The 10,980-nt window shown below is 42.4% G+C and overlaps 1 protein-coding gene across 1 annotated transcript; it reads right to left on the reverse strand.

Annotated features, from left to right (window-relative positions):
* Nucleotides 1–7,227: 7,227 nt before the first annotated feature.
* Nucleotides 7,228–10,764, reverse strand: LOC137320607 (relaxin-3-like). The gene is made up of 2 exons (XM_067982293.1): nucleotides 10,343–10,764; nucleotides 7,228–7,757 (listed from the first exon to the last, which is right to left on the reverse strand). The coding sequence occupies exons 1-2, from the start codon at nucleotides 10,524–10,526 to the stop codon at nucleotides 7,441–7,443; spliced, it is 501 nt and encodes a 166-aa protein (XP_067838394.1). The 5' UTR covers nucleotides 10,527–10,764; the 3' UTR covers nucleotides 7,228–7,440.
* Nucleotides 10,765–10,980: the final 216 nt, after the last annotated feature.

Genomic DNA, 10,980 nt, shown 5'->3' on the forward strand with positions numbered 1-10,980 from the left:
GTGCCTTTAAAGTAACAAATGTCCCAAGTGCTGATGGGAGGCAGTCCTAAGCAGAAATAGGAAGGAAATAAGAGGAAATAGCTGAAAGCATGGTTGACAAGGTAGATTTCAGGGAAGTTTTGAACCTGGGAGAGAGTTCCAGAACCTGGGGCCAGGAAGACTGAATGGAGGGTGTGAGCAGGGGAAATAGGGTAGAATTAAGATATCTCTCCATTTTCATGCCAACATGAAGACGTAGCACTTCAACGTGAGTTGCCTTTGTTACCTCTAGACTTGCCTATTCCAATGCTCTCCTGGCTGGCCTTCCATTTTGCACCCTCCATAAACATGGGCTCATCCAAAACACTGCTGCACCACTAACTCGCACCAAGTCCCGTTCATCCATCACCCCTTTGCTCACTGGCCTACATTGGCTCCTGTTCCGGGAAAATCTCGATTTTAAAATTCTCATCCTTGTTTTCAAATCCCTCCATGGTCTCGCCCCTCCCTATCGCTGTAACCTCCTCCAGCCCTACAACCTTCTCAGATCTCTGCGCTCCTCCAATTACGGCCATTTGCGCATCTCTGATTTTCATTGCTTCACCATTGGCAGCCGTGCCTTCAGCTGCCTCGGTCCCAAGATCTGGAATTCCCTCCCTAAACTTCTCTGCATGTCCAGCTTTCTCTCCTCCTTAAAGATGCTCCTTAAAACCTATCTCTTTGACCACCTGTCCTAATATCTCCTTCTGTGGCTCGATGTCAAATTTTGTTTGATAACTCTCCAGTGAAATGCCTTGGGATGTTTTATTACTTTAAAGGTGCTCTATAACTACCAGTCGTTGCTGTACGTGATTAACTGCTCTGTGAAACACACTGGTTCCTTACCAGTGGACCTGTGGCGTTGTCATTTGGGGAACGTATTTGTTCAGTGTCAAATAAAGTAGATTATACCATTAGATGTCCTGTTTTAGAAGATTGCCTTAGAAATAAAAAGAATACAGAGATTGATCTTCTTGGGGTTTTACCTATGTTTGAGTAGGTCACTTTCCTCAAGAGATCAAATAAGTTGGTTTGAGCCTATGAGTTGAATGGCCTATGGTCCTTCCATGTTTTAATGTTTATTCTACAGCATGTTAAATTAAGATTTATTGGCATTGATACTAATAGGAGATCAGGGGGTAAATAGTCCAGCTTCAGCGGAAGATCATCAGAAACCCTGGAGAAATGGTGCAAATGGCTATTTACACCATTTCTCTGGAGTTTCTAACAAATTTATGGTGGACAATCAAGAGGAACCCTTACAGAAACTATACCCCAGTGAGTTTAAGTGCCTTGATTTTTCAGTATAAAAGCAGCATCTGTTCTCAACTTATAAAATGTTATTTCTTTTCAAGGAACCTTTCTGCTAATTACACAACATAATTTATGCACTAAAATTGAATTTTAGAATTTTTCATTTTATATTCGAAAGAATTGTATAAAGGAACACATCTCTGAATAATGCCCCTATGGTGTGGACATTGTCTTTTAACTCACTGAAAAACATTGTGCTGCATAGCAGCAACATTTCAGTTGGATTTGAGGAAAACTGCCTGATCTTAATTGTGTTCTCCACTTAATCTTGTATGTTATGAAGAAATCATCATGTAGGTGTACACTAATATGATTTCATTTAATAGTATTGTTAAATCTTTCATCATTGGCATACACTAAGTTTCCCAGGGCTATGCCAATCGGAGGCCACCCACGTCTCACCACAGAGTACGTTAAGTGTTTTTTCTCCCTTCCATCCAGGTGAAGGATTGAAAATATAGAGGCAGACACTACCCAGGTTGAAAAGAGCAGAAGTGACAATGAGGTAGGTCAGGAAATGTTTGAGTGACACTTAGCTTCAGATTTAACATTCAGTATTCTGGAAGGTCAGGTAGTATGAAAATAGTGTGATAATTCTTGATTTCAACATGATATGGATGCAGGGATGAGTTCGGGTGTGGTGGGTGCCCTTTTGCAGTATAGGAGAAACAGGAGAGAAAAGCTGAATGAGGCACCGACCATGATAACATTGATAAAATAGTGAGAGGTAAGAAAGATTCCAATGGAACGTAAAAGGTTGAAGGCTAGTGGTCAGAAAAGGATTAGCTGTCAGAATGATATACTTTTTTATATCCCATCCCACAGTGGAAGTGAGGTATCAGAAGAGGTCTCTCCGATATGAGAGCAATAGTCATGTTTTGAATGGACTTGGGCTTTTAGAGTTCTAAGGCTTGCTAAGGGGACAAATGTTCAGCACAAAAATGGAAACTGACTTTTAAAGGGCAGTTTTTGTAATGCAGGAGATGCCTGGGTTTTCCACTTGAGATCAGAAAAGAGACTGAAGTCAAGAATATCAATAGATGAAGACAGAAAGACTAAGGTAAAGCAATCAAAGATAAATGGCATTGTTTGTACTTGTGAGGAAACTGAAGAAATTGTATCTTTGAAGAATAGAAAGAAATTGGATTGTCACTGCCCCATCAAAAAGCATGGAAGAGATCAAAATATGGTGATGTACCTCGAGGTCTGAAAGTTTTGTGCACAATCTAAAGGAAGTTGATAGTGTGGAGTGGAATTAGCAGCAAGAATAAATAGTTTGTAGCTGAGTGGAAGAGATTGTTGACATTGAGAAGGAACATAGTGAGGAGAGGACAGAACCCTGGAGAACCGATATTCAAAAGAAAACTGTAACTATTCGAACAAAAACTAGAAAGCCATGGACCAGGTTTTAGTGGAATACCATGTGGCAGTAACTTGTTTAGAAATATAGGGCGCCAGATTGATAGTGTATGAAAAACGCTGAAAAATAGACAGGAATTTGTTAATAAATAATAAAATGGATTGTGAGCAAAAAAAGTCTGAAAAATTAAAAGATGCAAAATAATATACTTTGATATTAAGAATGTCAGGGAGACGACATGTCCTTGACACAGGTCAATATAGAGATTAAATGTAAATTATTTTTACAACAACAACTTGGTGTAAATTATTTTAAATTGATATTCTACATCACTGAGGTTTTTATACACTGTTGTATTTCATAGTATGATACAGGTCAGAATGAGCCCATTCGGCCCATCATATCTGTGATAAATTCTGATAGCAGTGGGATTCAAACCCATGCCCCCGCAGAGAATGGAACCTTAATCCAGGCCGCTCAGCCACATAACCACGCTAATGTCATTATATTGAGTCCATGGATATAGAATATTCTATAAAGATTGATGTAAAGTTTGTATGGTTTTAATCTGACTTGAACTCAGTGAGCCGATACTGCGGCATTCGAACATTGTTCCTTTTATCACTTCCTTTTCCTTCCTGAGGGACCTTGCCCAAGGGAGATGCTTCATTTGTGGTGATGCAAGTGTCCTACTCATCCTCCATTCTCCCTCAATCTGGCACATGTACTCATTAAAATCATCTGGTACCTGCTGATATTCACTGTCGTCCCTGTAAAATTGTTGCTCTCCAAAAGACGCCTCTTGTTTCTGGAACCTGTCATCTTCAAGCATCTGAGACTTCTTCATGTTAGCCATCTCCTCAAAGTTGTTTTTATCGACTGAGGTTTGAAAGGGCTGTAGAACAGAAATAAAACTCTATCAGTGAACCACAGCACAGCTGACAGGAAAGAAAGTTAAAAAATCAGCCTGTTCTCCTGCTGTTATCACCTCCCAAATCCTTCCCCATCGTTCCTACAACTCCATGTTTGAACTTCTCCAATCAGGTTTCTGCCCCTGCCACAGCACTGAAACAGCCCTTCTCAAAGTCACAACGTGACTGTGCCCATGATGCATTATCCCTGCTCACTTTTCTCGGCCTGTCTGGGTCCTTTGACATGGATGACCACACCATCCTCCTTCAAAGCCTCTCCTCTCTTGTCCAGCTTGGTGGGACTTGGTTCCATTCCTGTCTGTCCAGAGAATAACCTGCAAAGGCTTCTCTTCCGCCAATGCTACTTCTGGAGTACCTTAAGGATCTATCCTTGGCCCCCTCCTAATTCTCATCTGCATGCTGCCCCTCAGCGATATCATCCAAAAACACAATGTCAGTTTCCACATGTACACTGACAACTTCTAGGTCTACCTCATCACCACCTCTACTGACCCCTCTATTGCTTCTGATTTGTCATGCTGCTTGACCAATATCCAGTATTGGATGAGCAGAAATTTCCTCCAATTAAATATTGGGAAGACCGAAGTCATTGTCTTCGGGACCCGCCAGAAACTCCATTCCAAACACCATCCCCCTCCCTGGTCACTGCCTGAGGCTGAACAAGACTGTTCACAACCTCGGCATCCTATTTGACCCTGAGCTGAGCTTCCAACCCCATATCCTCTCCATCACCAAGACCCATACGTCCACCTTCATAATATTGCTCATCTCCGCACATGCCTCAGCCCATCGGCTGCTGAAACCCTCTTCCATGCCGTTGTTACCTCCAGACTCGACTATTACAATGATCTCTTGGCTGGCCTCCCATCTTCCACCCTCCATAAACTTCAGCTCATCCAAAATTTGTGCTGCCTGTAACCTAACTCGCACCAAGTCCCTTTCACCCATCACCCCTGTGCTCACTGACCTACATTGACTCCTGGTCCGGCAATGCCTCGATTTTAAAATTCTCATCCCTTTGTTCAAATCCCTCCATGGCCTCGCCCCTCCCTATCTCTGTAATCTCCTCCAGCGCTACAACCCTCTGAGATCTCTTCGCTTCTCCAATTCTGGCCTCCTGGGCATCCTGCATTTCCGTCGCCTCACCATTGCCTGCCTTGCCTTCAGCTGCCTCGGCCCTAAGCTCTACAATTCCCTCCCTAAACCTCTCCGCCTCTCTACCTCTCTCACTTCCTTTAAGACACTCCTTTAAACCTACTTCTTTGACCAAGCATTTGGTCGCCTATCCTAATATCTCTTTATGTGGCTCGGTGTCAAATTCTGTTTGATAAATCGCATGTGAAGCGCCTTGGGATGTTTTACTACATTAAAGGCACTGGGTATGAATCGGAAGTTTAAGTGCCCTATCACAAAGCTGCTCTATATCAACCATGCTTGCACTAAGCCTTGATTTTTGACTGTGGAATAGGTTTTTCTGATCGTACCCGATTTCAGTTTATATAATTTTATTTCCCTTTACTAGAGTACTAAAGGAAGTGACCCTGGAAATAATGGATGCATTGGTGGACACCTTCCAAAATTCTTTCGACTCTGGAACAGTCCCGAAAGATTGGAGGGTGGCAAATGTAATCCCACTATTTAAAAAAGGAGGGAGAGAAAACACAGGGAATTACAGACCAGTTAGCCTCACATCAGTAGTGGGTCAAATGCTGGAGTCTATTGTAAATGATGTGATAACAGAACACTTGGAAGGCATTAACAGGATTGGACAAAGTCAGCATGGGTTTATGAAAGGGAAATCATGCTTAACAAATCTACTGGAGTTTTTTGAAGATGTAACTCGTAGAATAGATAGGGGAGAACCAGTGGATGTGTTCTGTTTGGATTTTCAGAAGGCTTTTGATAAGGTCCCACACAAGAGGTTAGTGTGCAAGATTAAAGCACATGGGATTGGGGGGAATATACTGGCATGGTTGACAGACAGGAAACAGAAAGTAGGAATAAACGGGTCTTATTCCGGGGAGCAGGCTGTGACTAGTGGGGTACCGCAGGGATCAGTGATTGGGCCCCATCTATTCACAATATATATCAATGATTTGAATGAAGGAACTAAATGTAACATTTCCAAGTTGGAGACGACACAAAGCTGGAGTGGAATGTGGGCTGTGAGGAGGATGCAAAGAGGCTCCAATGTGATTTAGACAAGTTGGGTGAGTGGGCAAGAACATGGCAGATGCAGCATAATGAGGATAAATGTGAGGTTATCCACTTTGGTTGTAAAAACAGAAAGGCAGATTATTATCTGACTGGTGATAGATTGGGAAAAGGGGAGATGCAACGAGACCTGGATGTCCTTGTACACCAGTCGCTGAAAGCGAGCATTCAGGTGCAGCAAGCAGTTGGGAAGGTGAATGGTATGTTGGCCTTCATTGCAAGAGGATTTGAGTACAGCAGCAGGGATGTCTTACTGCAGTTATACAGGGCCTTGGTGAGACCACATCTGGAGTATTGTGTGCAGTTTTGGTCCTTGCCATGGAGGGAGTGCAACGAAGGTTTACCAGACTGATTCCTGGGATGGCAGGACTGACGTATTAGGAGAGATTGGGACGATTAGGCCTATATTCACTCGAGTTTAGAAGAACGAGAGGTGATCTCATCGAAAAATATAAAATTCTAACAGGACTAGTCAGACTAGATGCAGGGAGGATGTTCCCGATGGCTGGGGAGTCCAGAACCAGAGGTCACAGTCTCAGGATATGGGGTATGCCATTTCGAACCGAGATGAGGAGAAATTTCTTCACTCAGAGGGTGGTGAACCTGTGGAATTCTCCACCACAGAAGGCAGTGGAGGCCAAGTCATTAGATGTATTCAAGAAGGAGATAGAAATATTTCTTAATGCTAAAGGGATCAAGGGATCTGGGGAAAAAGCGGGAACAGGGTACAAAGTTAGACGATCAGTTGTGATCATTTTGAATGGCAGAGCAGGCCCGCAGGGCCGAGTGGCCTACTCTTGCTCCTATTTTCTATGTTTCTGTGTTTAGTTGCAGTAGTTTTTCTGGGTTCAACATCATTTGATGCATCGGAACAAAATAAAGGAATGTTTTCAGTTTATATTTTGAAGAGCTCGTCGCACAGCGGAGCACCTCTGCGGCTAAGCAACAGTTATCAGATTAAACCCTTTTCGCAAGTGGTGTGATGATGCCTTTAAATTAATAAATAATACAGTGCCTTGTGTTTGTTTTATTATGTTAAAGGTGCTATTTCAATGCAAGTTGTTGTTGTAAAGGATTGGATTTGGAAAATTGTGTATGATCTTAAATTTACCCCTATTTAATGTTGCCTATCAGGAGGAAGTCATTACCATATATATTTTATTATACCAGCTAATATGGTTTTATATAAGGTAAAGCTTATATCTGTGATCATCAATACATACTAAATTCGCCTTGATTGGATGCTTTTTGAATCTCACCCCAGAGGTTACTCATGGGGATGAGTGATAGTGTGCGGAGACCATTGGGAAATAGACTATAATATTTGTTAACAAACAAAATAAACTATTTACAAAAAATAATTTTCACAAGAAATGAAAAGTTGAAACCTTTACAGCTGCAATTTTTTTTATTTGTTGTAAGAGTTTCAGGATGACTATCACAAGTCCGTCACATAGACCATAAACCATACTGGGAATTACATGTAAATTACGTTTGCGTTATTCCACATTTGTGAGATGTTTAATGGACTACACATTTTACAGTCTTACTTAAACAGAGTCCATGTGTGCAGAATATTCTATAAATAGAGATGTACAGTTTTCAGCAGAAGCTACTGATTTCCTTTTGGGTGCAGCCAGAAGTGCAGCATCTTCTTAACATTTCTGCCGATTCCTCCCTTTTCTTCCTGAAGGATCTGGCCCAGGGTAGATGTTGCATCAGTGACGATGCAAATGCGCGGTCTTTATTGCTGCCTCCCTCAATCTGGCGGATGTACTCACTGAAATCATCTGGTATCTGCTCATACTGGTTGTAGTAATCGTCGAACACTTGCTCTGCAAAAGATGGTTCAAGTTGCTGGTTCCTGTCATTGTCCATCTCCTTGAAGTCGTCCTTATCAGATGAGGTCTGGAAGGGATCTGGAACAGAAATAAAACTCCACCTGTCATCACTAATAGGTTATTGAAATTGCTTTTATTTTCCTTCCCTCTGTCCCGACTGCAGGAGGCTTTCACCTGCGCTCCTCTGTCCAGGGCAGAGGAATGTTCCAGCCTCTGGACTCTCAAAAGTCCTCTGCTTTAATGTACTCCACTGTATACTGACTGCGCGGATATAGTTGTTTAAGGATACATTGTTGCATACGTAGTCAGAGAAATAATTGACAACTATCCCGAGTGGGTAATCAATGTCTGGTCAATCAGTTGAACAGTTCTACACTGCAGTTCTGACAGAAAGTTGATGAAAGCACCAGTCAGTGGATCACCAATTCTAGAGGGGAGCGACCTCATGAGAGAACTTACCCATTCTGATGTGTTTAGGGAAACATTTTTGTCTATTGGCAGATTTGTTTTTCTCTAACTCTTGGACTGTTGCTCTCTTTCTCTCCCGTCACCCACCGCCCCCCTCCCCCACCCCACCCTGCCGATAGGAATTACATGTTTGTAATTTTTGATTTGTGAGTTTCTCTCCCCTGCTTGACAGCTGGAAATTCTGCTCTTTTGTCAATACATTACGCACGGTCAAACTATTATTAATAGCTATTTGCAGAATGGGATTCGGCCACTAGTCCTGGAATCAGTTCGTGCACTTCAGACTTCTGAATCTATACCAGAACCTTGTTTTGATTCATCGTTTTCCAATCCAGTTTGTTGTCTTTTCTTAGCCATCCCCTTCAAAAACAATTTCTCAAACCATTCATCTCTATCCTTATTTCCAGGATCCTGATCCGGAAAGAAGGTAAAACAGAAAATAACTTCGATAAGCTGATGCCATCCCAGTGCTGTTTGATATCGGTGAAATGCTGATAATTACCAATAATAAATTTGCTAGGTCATACTCACTATGGGCCAGCGATTGCCTCATCTGACACCATCCTCCACATTCAAGGATGACATGCTGGAATTTTGTCAGGTCGATTATATTCTGTTGGCCTCCTTCGTCATGCATCTACTCAGGTATTCTACCAATAGCCTAATCTTAGACATGTTCTGCTGGCCTGCCACCCACCGCCCCCACCCCCCCCTCCACCCCCAGTGCTTCAAATGAGAATTGTTCGTGAAATAAATCAGTGGTTTACAAGTCAGTGGAAATATATATTGTTTTAAATTAAAATCTTTATGCTATTGACCTTCCTTTCCGATTGCTGCTTAGAATGACAGATGTCCCTTTAACTGTGTCATTGTACCACCTTTACACCTATGCAAGGCGGTTTTGGATACAAAGCGCACTGAAACTGGAAGTATAACTCAGGAGTTGTGTTCCCCATCCAAGGCAGTATATCAAAGGCAACAGATATGAGACCATCTCCAGAAGGTAGTCTCACACCACTTGGGCTTCACACCAGGTGCAGTATAACTCCAGTGTCGTGTCAGGCTGAGTTTGACCAGTTCTCAGGCAGTGCACTCTATGGCTTCTTAAACTGAAATTTGAATCTTTGCAGTACTGGGAATGAATCAACATTCTCATCAGCCTTTTCTCTGCTGACATTAAAAGTACAACCAGTCAGCGAGCAGAATTCTGCATCTTCATGCCTGCGGGCACTGACTGGGCAGAGGGTCAGATGCAGCATCATTCAAGTTTTCCAGTTCTGCATCACACTTTACAGGTGCTGGTCTGTGAGCAGTACCTGAAGTATAGTCACATCTCTAAACAATAATTAGGGTCGGTAATTCTAAAAAGTTAATCAGAAAAGAGGTGGAAATTGTGAAGTGTTTAAATAAATGATGTTCACACTAAACAAAAATAGCGCCCTAAAAGCACTGTGAGATTCCATTAAAATATGATCAGGACGTGTGGTGATGCCAGCATTTACCCAGGATATCTCCTCCATGATGGGAAGCCTTGCTTCATCACGGAGTCAGGCGATGGTCTAGCTCCAAATAAACAGTAACTGCTGGGTGAGACCTCCTCCAGGTGACTGCACCCAACTTTACCCACTCAGAGCTACAGATAAAAGAGTCATTGACACTGCTGGATAATCTGAAATAAGAAGAGAAAGTCCTGGAAATGAACATCAGGTCAGTCAGCATCCGAAAGACAGCGGTTCTCTCCTGAAAATAATGGTTCTGACAACGAGTCTCACGTTAACTTGTCCTTCAGATGATCACTGAGCCGCTCTGTATTTCCAACATTTCTACTCACCCTTGTCTGATGCCGACTGCAGTCCACAGACGTTTTACATCACAACATATATTAATAATAATCTTATAATACACACGTTTCTCCCCTCAAGGTCTAAGAGAAAGGCTGCTCCTCGCAAATAAAGTTGAAATAAACATTTTCTAATATAAAATCAGTTTTCATGCTCCCGGTGAACTTTTCGGAGTGAGCCTCTACATATAAATAGGAAGATGGATATTCCAGTTACAATAAACCTAATATGATCACTATATCCCTGGCTCAGTGAGAGCCTCCATCAATAACACTATAACCTCTCGATTTCTAACGCTTAACTTGGATTGTTTTTTGGACAGGGACACAGTAAATGGAGTTTTTGAATACTCACCGTTTTGGTTATCGAGAAACATCTTCCAGCGAGAACCTCCACAAGCAAAGATCACGGCTCTGATGAACTCCCGGTCGCACAGTTTGACACCTGATTCCCCGCTCTTGAAAGTCTGCGACAAGACAGAAGTGGGAAAGGAGGTGAGGAACATGTTGATTACCAAAACACACAGGAGACTCTTCATCTCAGCTCACGACTGTTCAGCCTGGGCTTCTCTAAAACTAACAGTAAGTGTTCTCCTCACTCGCTGCTCCTGGTGCTCAGACTGTTGCTGTCTTTTTTTCCTGATCTCAATGTATTTCACTGTCCCTAACTCCCAGATGATTAGATGTCTATATTGGTCTGACTCTCTCTCCTGTCCCCGGCTTCTGCATGTCTCTGTTCCCTCTCTCCCTTTTATACCTGTTTCTTCCTCCTTTGCTCTGACTCATCACTGTTTTAAAAAAGGAACTTGTTCCTCCCTCTCTCCGACGACCTCGGAGATTCTTGCAACGCTTCAGATTGGACTCCTGAATTACTCGTCGCTACACTCCCCCCTCTCATTATTACATTTACAGTTTAGGAAATGAATGGAAAGTGCAGCATTCAGCAATCTCCTTATCTCCTCCCGTCCTCTCTCCACTTTGTCATTTTCCCTT

This window comes from Heptranchias perlo, chromosome 4 (genome assembly GCF_035084215.1).
Source record: "Heptranchias perlo isolate sHepPer1 chromosome 4, sHepPer1.hap1, whole genome shotgun sequence".
NCBI classification, from domain to species: Eukaryota; Metazoa; Chordata; class Chondrichthyes; order Hexanchiformes; family Hexanchidae; genus Heptranchias; species Heptranchias perlo.